At 44.6% G+C, this 18,850-nt stretch overlaps 2 protein-coding genes and 1 pseudogene across 2 annotated transcripts in view; 2 read left to right on the top strand and 1 right to left on the bottom strand.

The window, feature by feature from the left end:
• Nucleotides 1–8,148, top strand: part of espl1 (extra spindle pole bodies like 1, separase) — a 29,500-nt gene extending 21,352 nt beyond the window's left edge. Inside the window, exons 20-32 of the mRNA XM_072451515.1 lie at nt 749–1,127; nt 2,159–2,290; nt 2,361–2,574; nt 3,240–3,436; nt 3,912–4,039; nt 4,389–4,511; nt 4,804–4,953; nt 5,119–5,286; nt 6,457–6,561; nt 7,098–7,213; nt 7,350–7,433; nt 7,622–7,786; nt 7,918–8,148. Coding sequence (XP_072307616.1) covers nt 749–1,127; nt 2,159–2,290; nt 2,361–2,574; nt 3,240–3,436; nt 3,912–4,039; nt 4,389–4,511; nt 4,804–4,953; nt 5,119–5,286; nt 6,457–6,561; nt 7,098–7,213; nt 7,350–7,433; nt 7,622–7,786; nt 7,918–8,119 — 2,163 coding nt within the window. The 3' untranslated portion in view covers nt 8,120–8,148. The remainder of the gene's footprint in view (nt 1–748; nt 1,128–2,158; nt 2,291–2,360; nt 2,575–3,239; nt 3,437–3,911; nt 4,040–4,388; nt 4,512–4,803; nt 4,954–5,118; nt 5,287–6,456; nt 6,562–7,097; nt 7,214–7,349; nt 7,434–7,621; nt 7,787–7,917) is intronic.
• A 1,540-nt stretch (nt 8,149–9,688) lies between these two features.
• Nucleotides 9,689–10,446, bottom strand: LOC140366273 (thioredoxin domain-containing protein 9 pseudogene; annotated as a pseudogene).
• Nucleotides 10,447–15,280: 4,834 nt separating this feature from the next.
• On the top strand, nt 15,281–18,572 carry pfdn5 (prefoldin 5). The gene is made up of 6 exons (XM_072452793.1): nt 15,281–15,419; nt 16,244–16,346; nt 16,579–16,610; nt 16,895–16,969; nt 17,058–17,163; nt 18,299–18,572. The coding sequence occupies exons 1-6, from the start codon at nt 15,354–15,356 to the stop codon at nt 18,373–18,375; spliced, it is 459 nt and encodes a 152-aa protein (XP_072308894.1). The 5' UTR covers nt 15,281–15,353; the 3' UTR covers nt 18,376–18,572.
• The last annotated feature ends 278 nt before the right edge of the window (nt 18,573–18,850 follow it).

Below are 18,850 nucleotides of genomic sequence, written 5' to 3'. Positions count from 1 at the left end.
TTTAAAACAAAATCTAATTAAATTTATTTTAAAGTGACCATTTTTGAACTAAACTAGGTATTTTTTTTAATTTATTTCCGCTCAGCCTTTCCTCAGTAAAGTGCTTTCTTATCTTGCTGTTTGTCAAATTAATAATTCAGATAGTTTGTTTTGATGAAGCGGGTCCTGTACTGAGCAGCGCTGAAGTGTCAAGAAAACAAGAAGGAAAATGTAGGATTTTATTGTCGTTTTGGTCGTGATGTTCATAATTGCGAACAATCGTAATGTTCTTACAATAAGCGTTACTCTAACATTTGAAATTTTGACATCCCGGCCTCAGACACATTTGCTTTTGATATTCTAAAAACTCAAGAGCAATTGTGATATTTTAATTTATCTGCCCATCATTGATTTATTTGACTGATTTTAAATATTCCACATGTTTTTGAAATCGTGTCCTGTACCGTATGAAGCACATTATTAGAATATAATCATGTACCAAGTCTATAAATAAGGGCGGGACATGAGCTGAAACGTGACAGGGTCCATTAGATTAAATAAGTTCTTTTTTTTTTTTAAATATATTTTTGCCGTCATTGTAGCACCACTTTTGGGAACCTCTGAAATGTCATTCACCCTTTTTTGTGTCCAAGCCAAATGTAAAGACGGTAAACACTCACTACATTTTCACATGTGTGTGCTGTCCTTTAGTGAGAGATTTACTTATCGTTTACAGTTTTTGTCCCAATTTCCATGTTCTCTCCGTCAGGTCGAATTCAGCGACGAGAGCGACTCCGAGGCCGATCCCCCGCCGACCACAAAAGACGTCCCCAAGACCCGCTCCGCCAAGAAATCCGTCCACAGCGGCAGAACTCCGACCGCCCTGGACAAAACTCCGGCCGCCAAAAAGAGGCCCGAGCGCAAGAAGAGCACGGCGGGCGCCGCCCCGGTCACGTCGTCCGAGGACGAGGCGCCGGCGAGAAAGGGCCGGTCCTTGAGGGCGACCAGAGGAGCCAAAGCCGACGGAGACGACGAGCCGGACAAAATGAGAACCATAGACGAGGAAGCGACTGAGGCTTTTGACATGAGCATCGAGGAGCTGAGGCAGTCGGACGCAGAGAACGACGAGGAGGCCAGCGCAGCCCTGGGTGAGCTCTGTGCTCCCTATGAGCTCCCTCTGTGCTCCCTATGAGCTCCCTCTGTGCTCCCTATGAGCTCCCTCTGTGCTCCCTATGAGCTCCCTCTGTGCTCCCTATGAGCTCCCTCTGTGCTCTCTATGAGCTCTCTATGAGCTCTCTATGAGCTCCCTCTGTGCCCTCTATGAGCTCCCTCTGTGCTCTGAGCTCCCTCTGTGCTCTGAGCTCCCTCTGTGCTCTGAGCTCCCTCTGTGCTCTGAGCTCCCTCTGTGCTCTGAGCTCCCTCTGTGCTCTCTATGAGCTCCCTCTGTGCTCTCTATGAGCTCCCTCTGTGCTCTCTATGAGCTCCCTCTGTGCTCTCTATGAGCTCTCTATGAGCTCCCTCTGTGCTCTCTATGAGCTCCCTCTGTGCTCTCTATGAGCTCCCTCTGTGCTCCCTATGAGCTCCCTCTGTGCTCCCTATGAGCTCCCTCTGTGCTCTCTATGAGCTCCCTCTGTGCTCTCTATGAGCTCCCTCTGTGCTCTCTATGAGCTCCCTCTGTGCTCTCTATGAGCTCCCTCTGTGCTCTCTATGAGCTCCCTCTGTGCTCTCTATGAGCTCCCTCTGTGCTCTCTATGAGCTCCCTCTGTGCTCTCTCTGTGCTCTCTATGAGCTCCCTCTGTGCTCCCTCTGTGCTCTCTATGAGCTCTCTATGAGCTCCCTCTGTGCTCTCTATGAGCTCCCTCTGTGCTCTCTATGAGCTCCCTCTGTGCTCTCTATGAGCTCCCTCTGTGCTCTCTATGAGCTCCCTCTGTGCTCTCTATGAGCTCCCTCTGTGCTCTCTATGAGCTCCCTCTGTGCTCTCTATGTGCTCCCTATGAGCTCCCTCTGTGCTCTCTATGAACTCTCTATGAGCTCCCTCTGTGCTCTCTATGAGCTCCCTCTGTGCTCTCTATGAGCTCCCTCTGTGCTCTCTATGAGCTCCCTATGAGCTCCCTCTGTGCTCTCTATGAGCTCCCTCTGTGCTCTCTATGAGCTCTCTATGAACTTTGTGCTCTTTCAGACACAGATTTCGAAATCCTGAGACACGATCGGACTTTTGGCTTGGGAAAAGGTGTTTTATTTGAGCTGAAGACCAGGGCTCATCCAGCAGAGGGCGCACAAACCCCGCTCCCCCATGACCACTTCAACCCAGGTGAGCGCTTCAGTTATTTACTTTGTATCAGTGTTTGTTCATGTGATTATTTTGGGTTCTCTGTCCTCAGACGATCTGTCCCTGGAGGAGGTGAAGTCCCTCCTCTCCTCGGCCTGGTCCCTCCTTCAGCATTGTCCTTCTCCAAACATCTACTCCTCCGTTTGTGCCCTTCTGGCTTTGGCCACTGGACAACACGACCCGCACACGGCTGCCATGCTCCACATACAGTCTCTGGGCATCTCCAGCCGCCATCGCACCCTCAGGCACTTTGCCCACAGCCTCAAGTAAGAGTTTGTGTTCTAATGTGCAAGTCCGCGCAATATAACGAATATAGAAATGATGAAAAATGGCAGGAGAATCAGGAGGAGACTACTACTAGAAATGAGTACGGTAGTTTCCAGACCGTAACGATAACTACAGCATAAAGAACATGCTAACAAGTTTAACAAAGCATCAGTTTTACCCCAAACCACTAAATCCATTGAATTCTTCTTCCTCTGGAGTTTGGAGTTGTTTAGAAGTGACACAGAGGAAGAGGAAGTGCAGATTCTTCTTCTGCGTCGCTTAGAGCCTAGAGCGCCCTCTTGTGGTTGTCAGTGTGAAAATAACAATATCACATGTAAGTCGCTCTGGAGTATAAGTCGCACCCCGGCCAAAACTATGAAAAAAGGTGCGACTTACACTCTGGGAAATACGGTAATGAAGCAAGTGAAGCTGCTGCAGATGAGCTCCAGTAAACGCTACTTCCTGTGCTGTGTTCGGTCTCACTTTGGCGTCAGATTGGATTCGTAGTCTTTCTTACTCCATTTGTCGTGCGTTTAAAAATGGTTCAGAACTGTAAAATCCTCTCGTGTGTGTGTGTGTGTGTGTGTGTCCTTTTTGTCAATATCCTAGTATTTAATTCTCGATCCATTTCCCCTAAACTGAACCGTTGTTTTCTTTTCCCCAGGAAGCTAAACAAGAATTCAACCCACGAGCTGCAGGAGCGTCTGAGTTCCCTGAGCTTAAACGAGCCCAGTCCAGATGACTCCGGGTCCTCGGCGGCTCAGAGGCTGAAGCAGCTGGAGAAGGTCTTCTCTTTCACCAGCGCAGACGACTCGGACGCCACAGAACAGTTCACGCAGCAGATCCAGCAGCTTCCTCCAGGTACTTCTGTCACGTTCACCGCTTCTGCACAAACGGTTTAGAGCAGACGGGCCTCAGGAGCAGCTTTGGTGAGGTTTGTCCTTCTGTAACTAAGGCCGTTATTACAAGTGTTTAGACATGTGTTTTATTATCTCCATCTAGACGCAATAATACAATTGTCATTTGAATAGTACCAGGGTAAGAAATATACATATTTTACTCATAATAAACCTTTCCCATTAAAAGAGGAGACTGTGGTGGCTTATATTTTCTTCCCTCCAAAAAAGACATTTTATAATGACTGTTCAGAATAACCAGTGGGAAATATATCAATGGTTAGATAATATGGGAAATGTTGTGAAGATATGCAAAATTTGATTATGAAGTATATTGTTTAAAAAATAATGGCGAGAAAGTGATTGTACGCTTTCAAATAAGAGTATTTTTGTCCCTCTCCTGCCCCTCTGTCCCTGCCCCGCCCCTCTGTCCCCCTCAGGCGTGGTGGTATGCGTTCTGTCCGCCGTGGGGCTGAAGCCGGGGCAGATGGGCGACTGTCTCCTCCTCTCTCGACTGGAAAAGGACTGTGTCCCCGTCACCGTGCAAATCCCCAGCTCCAGACGACAGGTCAGCCTCATGACACCGAGCGCGCCCGCACTTGGCACTGAGCACGCGATACACCATGTTTGAGAGACAATCATGCGTCTGTGTGTGTAGATAATGCGCAGATGTGCTGCTGGGACATTTTAAAGTTTTCGCATTGAGACTAAATCGCATGCAAAAATGTTATGTTAAAGGTGGTGGCATTATTAAATCAAAATATACAGAAAAGAATGAACACTTTCATTAATAATACACTGTAGCAGCAAATAAACAACTACGACTTTACTGGTCTTTTTCAGCAGAGTCCTACATTTTGCTTGTGAAAGTGTTTTCCTGACCATCTGTATTTTGAGCGTGTGTTTTGCTCCGTCAGCGCCCTCTGAGCTGGATGGTGCAGGAGATCGACAGTATTCAGGTGGAGCAGAAGGTGGTGAGTTCTGTGGGCGAAAAAGCAAAATGGTGGGAAGGACGCCGCTTTCTGGACGAGCGAGTCGAGGTCAGCAACATTCCATTCATGTCTATATTTACATCTCCTGAATGGTGTTTTGAAGATGTGCAAAATTTGAATATCGTTTAGTTTTTAAAAAATGCTACAAAAAGATTATTAAATATACAAATCGAAAAATTATTTAAATAAGCTCAGTACAAAACGTAAAATCTACTGAGAAAACTATAATATTTAATTATACATGCAGCAGCCCACAATATGGATATCATATCACCAAATTGGTATTACAAATGTTACATATTTTTGCACATTTGATTATTCACGCGTCATATTTGTGCAGGTGCTGCTGAATGAGATGGAGCTGATGCTGACTTGTTGGAAAAGTCTTCTTTTACCGCTGTCTTCAGACTCGGAGCTGGACGCACAAGTCCACACCCTCCACACGGCTCTGACCGCCAGAGACGTCCACCTCAATCTGCACATGCTCAAAGTGAGTCTTCCTGACCAAAATCTACTGCTTCTACTTGCGTGATCGTCCTTCGTGGATCTTGTCTCTCTTCATCTTCGAAGGCGCTCGTCTAGATCATGTTTCAGACTTTTTGACTTCAGTGCGATTATGGCGGCCGTTGTACAAATGTCTAAACGTGTTTTTCAGGCTTTATTGTCGGCCGCTCCCGTTCTCTCTGAAGACGACCTGAGAGCGTTTGCGTTTGGCGTTTGTCCTCAGTGGGACTCTCACTGCGAGCAGCTTCTCCAGGACGCAGTGTCCCAGCTTCTGGACCGGGACGAGCCCGCGGGCCACGTCGTCCTCATTCTGGACAAGGTCTGAATCTGGATTATAGACGACTCATCGATTTGTGTTCATCTTGTATATCTGGGCCCTGTCGTTTTCAGACATTCATAGATAACTACTAAAACAAAAGATGAATATTCTTAAAGGCTGAAAATTGTCGATTGTTTAGTGATTTTAATTTTTTTATTCTATATTTAGTTGCAGTATACAGTAGGTTACAGGGCCAGTGTGTACGCTCTTAGTGAAAATGATTCAGCATAAATGTTGCAAATGTCTCTATATTGGGCCAAAAAAAAATAAATGGTGTGTTTCCGATAACATTGGGGGGAAAAAAACAGGTCGGTATGTCGGATTTTTATATATATATATATATATCTCCATCCTCGCACAGGTTTTGCAGACTGTTTTCTTTTCTCAGAAGTGAGCGCTTTGCATTGAAGTGGCGTTATTGGTGCAGACGAACCCGTGACACTAGTTTTCTTGTAACTACGTGATGTGAGCACTTTTCGACCGTCACACAAAATATCTTCACCGCTGCACAGGCACTAGATCATACACTCCAGAGTCTGATCCTGTGAGTTAGGAGTGTATGATCTAGTGGTCCAGCCGGTCTGGACGCTCGGGTAAAACGAAAACTGATCAAAAGTGCGGCGATTTTCATATCTTTACAATCCTCACAGATGATTTTTTTTTTCTTTTTTTTTTTTTCCCGCAGCTTTTGGATTCTCTCTATATTTGACATTCTCGAAACATACGGCCAGTAAATATGCGATCAAATGTTTAAGGTCCAGTTTTCTTTATTTTGAAATCCAGCTCGCTCGGGTTACTGAAAACGCACCATTTTTTCTTCTTGGCCTAAGCACCTTAAACATCTTGAACTCAACAAACTGCTTGAAAATGTCATGAATTACACATAAACGTCAATAATTCAAGGAACTGCTTGGAAACATCATTAATTCAACATAAACATCAATAATTCAACGTAAAAATCTTAAACGTCTATGATTCAACCAACGGTTTAAACATCGATAATTTGATTTTAAAAACATTCATTCAACAAACATCTTAAACATGTGTGAGCAAACGATACATATTTTTTTAGAATTGTCACTTGTCCTTTTTATGCACTTTTCCCTCCCGTTCTCTCATTCTATAGTTTCTCACTGTATTTGACTCTGTGAACGTGTTTTCTGGGTCCAGCACCTGCACAAGTTGCCGTGGGAAACAGTCTCCTTTCTGAAGTCTCGCTCCGTCAGTCGAATGCCTTCGCTTCACTCTCTGATCGCCTTGAGCATCGACAAAGAGGTAAACAAGCTCAAAACCTGCTCTGAACAACCTAAAAATGTACAAGAGAGTTAGCACGTAGGCAGAGGAGTGCGCTTGAGTTAGCACGTACACTAATTTGAAAAGGACGAGATTAATATATTTTGTTCAAACATTGCAATGTGTGTAGTTTTTTTAAACCAGACTCAGTCCACCGGATCATTCATATTTGAGGGCAGACTAAAACATGTGCTCTTGGAAACTCTATATTCACTGTCCAAAAAAGTGGCACAAGTTCTAATATTTCAAAATACATTAGCATAACTCTTTTCCATACATTTGTAAAACATTTATATTACAAACCTTGTCCCTCGACTGTAGCTTAGGGCTTTTATCACGTTACTTTGCGTTACCTTTTCTTTGACGCTCGAGTAGATTTTCGCTTCACGACTCCTTCCGGTTACACAGGAAGTTGCCAAAATAAAAGTGTAACCTTGTAATATGTAAAAGTGTTGATTTGACCTTTAAATCATGACGGAACGATTGAGCGCAACCATTGTTATAAACGTTTGTCTCAGATCACGCCGCGCTCCGTCTTGAAGCAGGGCGTCGACACAAAGGAGGTGTTTTATGTCCTGGATCCGGATGGAAACTTGGAAAACTCAAAGGACCGATTCAAGGAGTGTTTCAGCAGGTACGTCCGGGTTCATGTGTGCTCGCCCGGGGTTCATGTGCGCTCGCCCAGGTGTTCGCCCGCGCTCGCCCGGGTGTTCGCCCGCGCTCGCCGTCGCTCTGTCGAGGTGTTGATGGCGTTTCTGTTGCTGTTGTAGTCGATCGGACTGGGATGGAGTGTGTGGAGAAGCTCCTGATTCTGCAAAGCTGATGGAGGCCGTTTCAGCCAAAGATCTTTACATGTGAGTGTCAATGATCTTTATGTGCGACTGTCAAGTAGTTTTACATGATCTTTACGTGCGAGGGTCAAGGATCTTTACGTGCGAGGGTCAAGGATCTTTACGTGCGAGTGTCAAGGACGTGGGTCATGTTGACGGGTGCTTCTCTCAGTGACGGGTGCTTCTCTCAGTGACGGGTGCTTCTCACACAGTTACGTGGGTCATGGTGCCGGGGCGAGGTTCTTGGACAGTCAGGCCGTCCTGAAGCAACAGATGAGAGCGGCGTCGCTGCTGTTCGGCTGCTCCAGCGCCGCTCTGGCTGCAAGAGGAGAGCAAGAAGCACAAGGCATCGTACTCTACTACCTCACAGCAGGATGGTAATTATATATATATATATATATATATATATATGTATAGATACACACTACCTCACCGCACGATGGTGAGGACAGATAAATAAATGTATATGACGACATTTGAACTCAAATTCTGTTTGTCTCTTTCGCAGCCCGTTTGTTTTGGGAAACCTGTGGGACGTGACCGATCGGGACATAGACCGCTTCACCAAGGCCCTGCTCGAGTCCTGGTTTGGTTCTGGACCCGGGGCCCCGTTACTGGACTTCATGGGTCCAGCTCGTCAGGCCCCGATCCTCAAACACCTGATCGGAGCCGCGCCCGTCGTCTACGGCCTCCCCATCCACCTGCTCTGAGGCGCTCGCCACCCAGACTGAGGCGCTCGCCACCCAGACTGAGGCGCTCGCCACCCAGACTGAGGCGCTCGCCACCCAGACTGAGGCGCTCGCCACCCAGACTGAGGCGCTCGCCACCCAGACTGAGGCGCTCGCCACACAGACTGAGGCGCTCGCCACACAGACTGAGGCGCTCGCCACACAGACTGAGGCGCTCGCCACACAGACTGAGGCGCTCGCCACACAGACTGAGGCGCTCGCCACACAGACTGAGGCGCTCGCCACACAGACTGAGGCGCTCGCCACACAGACTGAGGCGCTCGCCACACAGACTGAGGCGCTCGCCACACAGACTGAGGCGCTCGCCACACAGACTGAGGCGCTCGCCACACAGACTGAGGCGCTCGCCACACAGACTGAGGCGCTCGCCACACAGACTGAGGCGCTCGCCACACAGACTGAGGCGCTCGCCACACAGACTGAGGCGCTCGCCACACAGACTGAGGCGCTCGCCACACAGACTGAGGCGCTCGCCACACAGACTGAGGCTGTAGATCTACGCTAATTGACCTTTTCATCTGTTTAATTACCAGGACTAACCACAGGAAACCGATTGACTAAAGTGTTTTTTCACAGTAGTTTCTAAACGAGACGCCTTTTTTCAACCCCAAAACACGTGGTTCTGGTTAGTTGAAATACTCTAAGTCATAGATATTAATAACAAACTGACGAGGTTCAAAACGTGCAGGTTTTCAGTTCATTTCCCGTGAATTGCATCAGAAAAGTTCCTCGATCTGATTTCATGTGGTGAACTCTGTGGCACGTGTACATTTGTTTAATTTAAATCTAAATGCATTTTACGTTTTATTAAAGACTTGAACGTCTACTATTTTAGCATTGTAAATGTAACTATTAATACGCATTTTAATGAGCTTTTTTAACTGTCCGTCAAACAGTTTTGAATAAATGTCAGTTGGTGATTTGTTTTATTTCTCTCACGCTGATGAAATGTACTGTGGTTTTATGGCAGCTGAAAATGTTTTTATAACAGTTTTAAAATGACAGTTGTCGCCGTGCTCGTTTATGAAAGAAAGGGCAAGAATCAAAATGGTTAGAATGAATCAAATGTTTAATCCCTGTCAGTACAATTCTAATACAGAGATAACAGAATGCTTACATCTGTCCCTATCGAATGTGATCAGCGACTTACACACAGCTTTCCCTGCGCTGCTCGTACATTTATAGCGTTTGGATATAGAGCGTAATATGAAGGGTGACGCCTCGCTCAGTATTCTTCCACTCGCCGGTCTATCGCACACAGATGTCTTTGGGCTCGTCTGCAGCTTTCTCCTTATCTAGGAATGTGATCTGTACGAGGTCCCTTCACAGTTTGTATTAAACTGAGTTATTCTAAGTTGAATTGAAACTAGTAAAGTTAATATATTTGGTATTCCCTGCAGTTTCTTGTTGCTGGTTTTCCTTTGCAGCCATTTATTTAGAGAATTATGGTTAAGGTACACTTGATTTTGCAGTTTATTTTAAATACAAATTACATACAACACACGATCAATTAAGAGAAAAAGGTCAAATCTACATGTTTCGAAAGGTAAATGAAGTCGTCCTGAGAAAATCCAGGGAGCTCTCTTTAGCATCTTCGGCATTATCAGAGTCTGAGTCACGCCCTCTGATGGTCTTCTTCTCCACTCTTGTGAACGTCGTGGTCTTACTCTGCGTCGGAGTCTCCCTCGAGCCGCCGCTGTGATCGATGACGCCGGCGAGGCCCAGTCTCCACTCGAGCGTCTCCGTGGGAAACTCGTCCGTGTTTCCCAGATCGGTAAAACCAACCACGTAGTCCTTGGTCTTCCCGTCGATCAGCAGCGCCAGCGATGGCAGGACCTTGATGCGAAGTTTCTCCGTCAGAAACTGCGCCTTCTCCACGTTCAATTTGAGAAATTTGGTCTCCACGTGCTTCTTGGCCAAGATGGACAGGTGTTTGTCCAGGATCTCGCACCTGAAAGTCGCGTCTCTGTAGAAGTGGCAGACGACTCTCTTGCTTTCTTTCACCTCTCTGAAAAAGTCTCTCTCGCTTGGGATTTCCCTGTATTCCCCGTGACCTTTCGACAGCCATTCCTGCTTTTGTTTCTGGGCCTTTTTCAGAGACTCCAGCCGCTTTTCTTTAATCCTTTCCAATTCGTCGTCGTCCAAGTCGTTCAGTTTGCTCAGCTCTGCGTCGACCTGTTCCTCCACCATTTCCAAAACCTTTGCCATCGCGTCCATCGGTTGGTTGGCCATGGCTGGATGATTTCGATGTAATCCGTGCGCTACTTCTCTTCTGATGCGCGGAGAAATGACCCGGCTCTGAGGATGCGTCTCCTTTAGTCTCTCAAACCATTCGCCGTCTGCTGCTCAAACGTCTCGACTGCTCCGCTCTAGACTTGGCGAGCTCTTCTTTAGTGTTTTATGGCGGTGTTTGTTGTGTTATGGCGGTTGGCATCCAATTGTTGCATTACCGCCAGACTTTATTCCTCAGACTTTTCGTAGTCCTCAGACTGTCGTAGTCTGTAAAAGTACTCCTTCCATTGCTTTGGTGTTACAAAGCCCATGAGGTCATGATATGTCTTTGTGACTAGAATAGTTGTTTCAGAGACCGACCGGCTTTATTCCAGGGAGACTCTTCTTCATCTTCCTCTCCTTCTTTGACGTTCGGTGCTTCCACCGTACAGCTTTATTCTTTAGGCTTCATTCTATAGGCTTTAATATGTCCACTGATGTCGCTGCTTGGTAGCCGTGCGTCTACGAGACTGGGCGAGGACAGGAGACCACCCCCATCTCGTCACTCTGATCACTCTGACTCCCCAAAAGCAGACCCCCATCACTCCGACTCCCATTTAGCGCCTTTAGCCTGTTTTCTATATCTGCCCAATCAAGCTCCTTTGTTCCAAGGAATCTCCCTGCAGCTTTAGCAATGATCCTGATCCTTTCAGTTCTGCTTTGAGTCTGAGCAGCACAGTTTACAACATCCACCATAAAGAGTACAAAATCCTCTCTATCCACAACCAGGGTATTCTCATTAATTCTGGAACCTGCACACTTGGGATCTCTACTCTTGAAACCTTCACACTTCTTGGGAGCCACGCTGGCCTTTCTCATTTCGCCCTGGCTGGGAGCAGCGCTGGCTCCTCTCTCTGTATTTACTCTAAACTCGTTACTTGAAACTTTCTTGACTGCATCTGCATAGGATATACCTTGAGAGACCTTTATTTTCTGCACCTCAGCAGCTCTTTTGCTAAACCTGCATCCCCCATAGGCAGAGCTATGTTCTTCCCCACAGTTACAGCACTTCAGTTTTGCTCCCACGTCACACTTCCCATACTCGTGATCTCCTGCACATTTACCACATCTTTGCCTCCCTCTACAGACCGCTGCAATATGCCCAAAGTGCTGGCACTTAAAGCAACGCAGGGGCGGTGGAACATATGGCCTAAGGTCATGGCACATGAACCCAATGAACACCTTACTAGGCAGGCACCTCCCTTCAAGTGTTACCATTACCGACAAGCTGTCACATCTTACCCCAGACCGGGTCACCTTCAACCGCCTAGCGTCCACCACCGTAGCTCCAGTCAAATTCTCCTTAACTTCATCCACAGACGTCGCCGTAGGGACACCTACGATAACTCCTCTGACCGTGTTTCTTTCAGCATCAGACACAAGAATGTCCTTTCCACCCAGACGTTTAGTTCCAATCGCCTTCCGTTGCTGAGCCGCGTCCTTGCACACGACCAGCAGCGAGCCATCTCTAAGGACACTCGCACTCTTGATCACTCCCACAGCTACAGTTAGGCTCTTTGACAATGCCACTGAATTCCACTCCTTAAAGGATGCACTATCCTGTGCAAGCTTTATGATCACCTTACAGTCTCTGCTCTCACTCCGGATATCAATTGCTTCAGCCTCATCCTGCTACTCATTTCCAGAACCCTCGGACGAGCTAAGGGACTTTTTACTTTTCCGGGCACGTGCAGCCAGAAAAGGCTGCTCCTCCACGCCGTCCAGAATGTCTTCGACCACCGATCCACTCTCCTCCTCCATCTCCCGTCTCTCCAGACCGGAGACTAGACTCTTCTTCTTCTTATATAATTGGATACTGATCCGTTGTTGTTGTCTCTGAACAGCTTGTCGGTAATGGTAACACTTGAAGGGAGGTGCCTGCCTAGTAAGGTGTTCATTGGGTTCATGTGCCATGACGTCAGGCCATATGTTCCGCCGCCCCTGCGTTGCTTTAAGTGCCAGCGCTTTGGGCATATTGCAGCGGTCTGTAGAGGGAGGCAAAGATGTGGTAAATGTGCAGGAGATCACGAGTATGGGAAGTGTGACGTGGGAGCAAAACTGAAGTGCTGTAACTGTGGGGAAGAACATAGCTCTGCCTACGGGGGATGCAGGTTTAGCAAAAGAGCTGCTGAGGTGCAGAAAATAAAGGTCTCTCAAGGTATATCCTATGCAGATGCAGTCAAGAAAGTTTCAAGTAACGAGTTTAGAGTAAATACAGAGAGGGGAGCCAGCGCTGCTCCCAGCCAGGGCGAAATGAGAAAGGCCAGCGTGGCTCCCAAGAAGTGTGAAGGTTTCAAGAGTGGAGGTCCCAGTGCAGGTTCCAGAATTAATGAGAATACCCTGGTTGTGGATAGAGAGGATTTTGTACTCTTTATGGTGGATGTTGTAAACTGTGCTGCGTCTGCATTACCACCACCTACTGTAGTTGTTGTTGTTGTTGTTTTATGGCGGTTGACATCCGAGTGTTGCATTACCGCCAGACTTTATTCCTTAGACTGTTGTTGCTGTTGTTGTTTCAGATCTTGTTGTTGTTGTTGTTTTATGGCGGTTGGCATCCAAGTGTTGCATTACCGCCAGACTTTATTCCTCAGACTTTGTCGTAGTTGTTGTTGTTGTTGTTGCTCTACGGCGGCTGGCATCCAAGTGCTGCACCACCGCCAGACTCCACTCCTCAGACCTTGTCGTAGTTGTTGTTGTTGTTGTTGTTTTATGGCGGTTGGCATCCAAGTGTTGCATTACCGCCAGACTTTATTCCTCAGACTTTGTCGTAGTCCTCAGACTCTGTCGTAGTCCGTAAAAGTACTCCTTCCATTGCTTTGGTGTTACAAAGCCCATGAGGTCATGATATGTCTTTGTGACTAGAATAGTTGTTGTTTCAGAGACCAACCGGCTTTATTCCAAGGAGACTCTTCTTCATCTTCCTCTCCTTCTTAGTTGTACTTCTTAGTCTTTAGACTTTATTCTCTTCAAAGCACATGTGGTCAAAGTGGACAGGAATGGAACGCTGTTTTATGGCGGTTGGTATCCAAGTGTTGCGTTACCGCCAGACTTTATTCCAGCTGGCTTTTTTTCCACGCCAGACTGAATGCTTTTGAGAGGAAGAAAGAAGTCTTGGATACCAACTGCCATAAAACACCAAAGAAGAAGAACGCTTTGAGACGTCACAGAGCGCTCCATCATGCAAAGGCTGGAGCGCTCTCTACTGGACAGAAGGATGTCAACTGCCATAAAACACCAAAGAAGTTTCTCCCTTTGATTCTCTCTCCTCTAGCTTTCACTCCTTTTTCTCACTGGCTCTTGCTCAGTAAAACACATACTTTAAAGACGTACAACTACAAAAGACGTATAACTACTTTTTTATCTTTTTGTATTTTTATTTTATTTCCCCCCCTCCATTCCCTATTAAGATAGGAGAGGAGTTTTGTTCATAAGAGTTTTTTTGTTTTGTTCATAAGAGTTCTATTAAGAGTGTTTTGAAACTTCCTATTATCTGTCCTTTCCTCCTGTTTCTACTGCGTTGGAACACGTAATTTCCCCTTGTGTGGATATTAAAGGTTTATCCTATCTTATCTACAGTGGGTGGCGATAAGAGCACCTTTTCAGTTGACAACCACCATTAAAAGCAAAAACAAGTCTAAAGAACAAAGTCCAAGACGTATAACTACTTGGATACCATCTGCAATAAAACACCAAAGAAGAAGAGCCTTATTTTCTCTTTCTCTCACTTTCTCCCCTCTTTATTTTTTATGGTGTAGCGTAAAACACTTTGAAGACGTAAAACTACAGAGGGTGGTGTCATTAATAAACCTTTAATATTGTAATGCTGGCTTCACACGCACACTGCAAATATATACATGTATTTCCTTGCTCTGCTTCTCTCATGGACTCAAGGTCAGGTATCTCCATGTCCATATTAGACCATATTAGGAACGGACAGAGAAAGAACATCTTCATGGAAAAGTACTGCGAGGCTGGTCCCGAGACGTTCAACCTTCATTAATAATATTCATATTCTTTGTTTTAAGAGCGTGAGGGAAAACGTTCCAAGCACAGCGCCTGGTGGAACTCCGTGTGTGAGGGATAATTCACTTGTTTTAGCCTGTAAATTGTCAGGGAATAAATTATTTTCCATACAACGCGTCCTGTCTTGTCTTCTTAACTCTACTGGACATATTCCCCAAGCTACAAACGCATGTAAACGTCAATTAAACTGAAATGACAGCAAACAAACTCGACCAAACAGGTTTTACTGAGTGTCTTTTCTACAATATGTATTTTTTTAATCTATAAACTTACATTCGTCCCACTTTTACTACAGTTTGAGGAGGTGTTTCGCCCTGATTCTTGCCTGTTTTTTCTTGGTTTCATCGGTTCAAACTGTAAAAAGAAAAGCTTTGTTTGTTTTTATTGTCAAATTTCTTCATACAATTTACAATTTTACATTTATGACAGAACACAAGCAGTTAAAGGAATGCCAGGGGGGGCATATTACAATTACAATTACATATCAAAACGATTTAGTGACATACAATTTTCATAGGTAGAAATGGCTTTTTTGTTTAAACTTTTGGAAATGGTGAGCAAATATGATTCAATTTGTTTAATAACGACAGGAAAAAAGGGATACTGATGATGAAAATGTACTTTTATGAATATAGAATTAGCTAAATATAAGAATTAAATTAATTGCCATTTTCTTTCCACTTGTCCACTTTTGTGTCATGAAAATCAAAAATGTTACGTTCAAATTTTAATCTAAAGTTGAGTTCAATGTGACGTATAATTGTAAACAGTCTTTCCAAAAGGTTTTAATAATAGTGTCAATTGTAAAAAGAGTGCGATCCCAAGCGTCACCGGAAGAGGGCAACATTCCGCCGCCGCTGCACCGGAAGCAGTTCGTCCGCCTCACGCGTTCTCAAACATCATGGCTGTGAATCTGACAGACCTTTCTCTGCCTCAGCTGGAGAGTTTAAAGACGCAGCTGGACCAGGTAACGACGCGGCGTTTGACGGTTTAACGCGGCGAAGTAAAAGATTCGAACAAAAGCGCAATCGCACGAACTTTAGCGGGAAAACTTGCGATGCTAACTTAGCTCCGCGCGTTAGCATGTTGTGTCCCACCTACTTCCCCCCGTGTAAAACTCTAATTTATAAACTCTTATTCTGCAGGAAAAGGCGCGTTTATTAAATGCTTTTGTTCATGTTTTAAATTTGATATTTGTTGAAAAAAATATATAACATTGAATCACACAGCACAACATTCTAATAATGAATGACAGATAATGATGTGTAACACTTAATTATTCCCTATTAATATTGCACTGAAGAACATAAATGCATATAATTAAAACAATAATATATGACACATTTGCACGTAAGAGTTTGTTTTGTTGTAGCTTCACATTGTGTTAAGTCTAATTTTAAAGTTATTTAGTTAGTTTTCAATGCATGTTTCTATTCTCTTGCTGTGCCTGAACGTCCCCAGTGTTGGACAAATAAATGATGTTTTCTTCTTTATGTCAAGATGATTAAACTTATAGAAAAGAGACAATTGTGCAACTCAATCAAGTCTTTTTTAATTATTATTTTAGAAGCAAAATTATGTCCTTTTTGCTCAGCCTTTCTTCAGAAAAGTCCACTTTAAATGTAAAACGCTTTTCTTTTTTTTTCTTGTCATTTAAAACAAGAAGGAAAGAAAATGCAGGATCTTAATTTTGATTTGGTCGCGATGTCGGTCATCACAAATCATTAAATTGCTTTCAAATTTTTGTGCAGATGTGTTTTTGTGTTTTATGTTGTGTTTGTGGTTTCCTAGGAGACGGAGTTCCTGACCTCCTCCATCGGGCAGCTCAAAGTGGTGCAGACCAAGTTTGTGGAGGCGAAGGACAGTCTCAGCGTCCTCAACCCGAACAATAAAGGTGAGATTTAATCTGTAAAATGTGTGTTTGGACGTGTGTCGCACTGGGGCAAAATGTGTCTGCGAAAGTATCCTCAAATCATACATTATTTATTAATATTCTAAACCATCCAGCCAAAATCTAACGAAATGAAAAAAGTGTGTAAATCTCACACAACATTCTTGACATTATTGACATGTTGACATATCGTCCGCCTCTTTTTTAATATTCATTCTTTGCACTTGTTTTACAGGTAAAGAGCTGCTCGTGCCGCTCACCAGTTCTGTATCCTCCACGTTTGTCACGACTCTGTTCTTCTGCTGTTTTACCCGACTTTACACAAATACATTTATACGTCGGAGATCCAGTAATTAGCTTTAGCTCTAAGGCTGTGATTATCAAAGTGTTGTCTTAAGCAAACGGATAAATAATGAGTATAATTATTGCTCTGATCAGTTACAGAAAGAGACACAGATATTGAAATGACCTCCAGCCTTTTCCTTAGCGTTTATGTGTTAATTATGATTCTCTTTGAGTCCAAACGTTGCCCTTGACACGTTCTTCTTCAGATGTACGTTCCCGGAAAACTGAACGACGTGGACCGCGTTCTGGTCGACATCGGCACCGGATACTACGTGGAAAAAGTACGTGGTCTTTGGTCAAATCAGAATGTAAACGCGTCGTCTTTGTCCGCGACGCGAGCTGACGAAACTGCACGTTTTGTCCCCTCAGAATGTGGACGACGCCAAGGGTTTCTTCAAACGTAAGATCGACTTCCTGACGAAGCAGATCGAGAAGATTCAGCCGGCTTTACAAGAGAAACACTCCATGAAACAAGGTCAGGCACTTGACCCGGGGCCTCGTATCTCCATCTATTTTTGGACAATAGATTGAACTAAATATTTACCGTATTTTCCGGAGTATAAGTCGCACCAGCCAAAAAATGCATAATAGAGAAGAAAAAAACATAAGTTGCATTTTTTTTATCTTGAAATGCAGTTTAAAATAATAACAGATGAGAGAACATGGTGAATAGGTGTACGTATGCTAACGCTAACACCTTCAGCTACATAACGTATGCTAACGCTAACACCTTCAGCTACATAACGTATGCTAACGCTAACACCTTCAGCTACATGACGTATGCTAACGCTAACACCTTCAGCTACATGACGTATGCTAACGCTAACACCTTCAGCTACATGACGTATGCTAACGCTAACACCTTCAGCTACATGACGTATGCTAACGCTAACACCTTCAGCTACATGACGCACAGACAGAACTGTGGTAAGTGTCTGCTATGTTAACGTAACATATGAACAGTTATTCAGATAACTATAGCATAAAGAACATGCTAACAAGTTTACCAAAGCATCAGTTTTACCCCAAATCACTAAATCCATTGAATTCTTCTTCCTCTGTGTCACTTCTAAACAACTCCACAAACTCCAGAGGTAGAGGAAGTGCAGATTCTTCTTAATTGTAACATAATTATAATCATAATAGTCATAATAATAACACTTCATGTGACTTGTCTGTCGACTCCTGTAAAGACGTCAGCGATTATGTGTTTTGTGGATTAAGTTCAGTTTTGGGACGGACTGATGAGTGAAGGCCTGTTTGTGCCTGACCTTAAGAAGGCGTGGCACACCGAGCCGACGCCCACATGGTCACGGCACACGCTCGTTATGTTTGGAACGCGGCTCGGCTCAGAAATTATGTTCTCGGCCAGTCGCGTCGTTACCGTGCGACGTCTCCGAGGGTCGACCCACAATCTCTGAGCAGCAAAGCTAACATCGTGAAGTCACCTGCTCGTCTCCATGGAGATCGAGACAAACCAGAAAAGTTACATAGTGCTGCTTTAAATGTTTTCGGATTCTTTCTCATGAACCGTTTTGTCTTTTATACTTTTTAAAAAAAAAATGTATTGGCGTTGTAGTTTTGACTGTTTTTGTGTGTTTTTTCTTCAGCCGTGATCGAAGTCATGAACATGAAGATCCAGCAGCATCAGCAGAGCCAACAAGCGATGCAGGTCAAGGCCTCGTAAACATGTGCTGCCTTTACTTCCACATTCACGTCACGTTACTCGAGGTCTTCAAGCCCGGCTCACTCTCGCACACGTCCAAACTGAGACTAAACCTGGGACTTAACCCAGGACTAAACCTGGGACTAAAGCGATTCTGCGAGGAAGTGCGAGCGCCGCATTCGTCTCATTGCAAACATTGAATGATTATTTATGTTCCGTCGTCACAATAAATGAATGAATCAAACTGTGCTTGTTTTTATGACAATGATTCTACTGAGTTTTAGATTGATATGTTTATTGAGCTTTAATGATTTCACACACAGGGAATTATGATTATTATCATTATATAACTGTAAAGATGTGAAGTCTCGTGACAGAGAAACTGGAGAAAACTAAAACTGGATCTGCTTCTGTGTTTGAGGCTCTAAAATAATGTTCCTTTATTGAATCTACAATAACTGATTTCTACTTTTTGGTTCAAATGCCTTTAAATTAT

The sequence above is a fragment of the Eucyclogobius newberryi genome, unplaced genomic scaffold, assembly GCF_026437365.1.
Source record: "Eucyclogobius newberryi isolate DKJ021-1_F unplaced genomic scaffold, fEucNew1.0.hap1 SCAF_19, whole genome shotgun sequence".
Taxonomy (NCBI): Eukaryota; Metazoa; Chordata; class Actinopteri; order Gobiiformes; family Gobiidae; genus Eucyclogobius; species Eucyclogobius newberryi.
Note: the sequence above shows the minus strand (reverse complement) of the source record. Positions and strands in the feature narration are given on the sequence as shown.

Excerpts from the sequence above, each read along its gene's own strand:
- pfdn5 (XM_072452793.1), top strand. The coding sequence starts at position 15,354 with ATGGCTGTGAATCTGACAGACCTTTCTCTGCCTCAGCTGGAGAGTTTA. Across the intron at positions 15,420-16,243 it reads TAAAGACGCAGCTGGACCAG|GAGACGGAGTTCCTGACCTC; the intron begins GTAACGACGCGG and ends GTGGTTTCCTAG. Across the intron at positions 16,611-16,894 it reads TCGTGCCGCTCACCAGTTCT|ATGTACGTTCCCGGAAAACT; the intron begins GTATCCTCCACG and ends GTTCTTCTTCAG.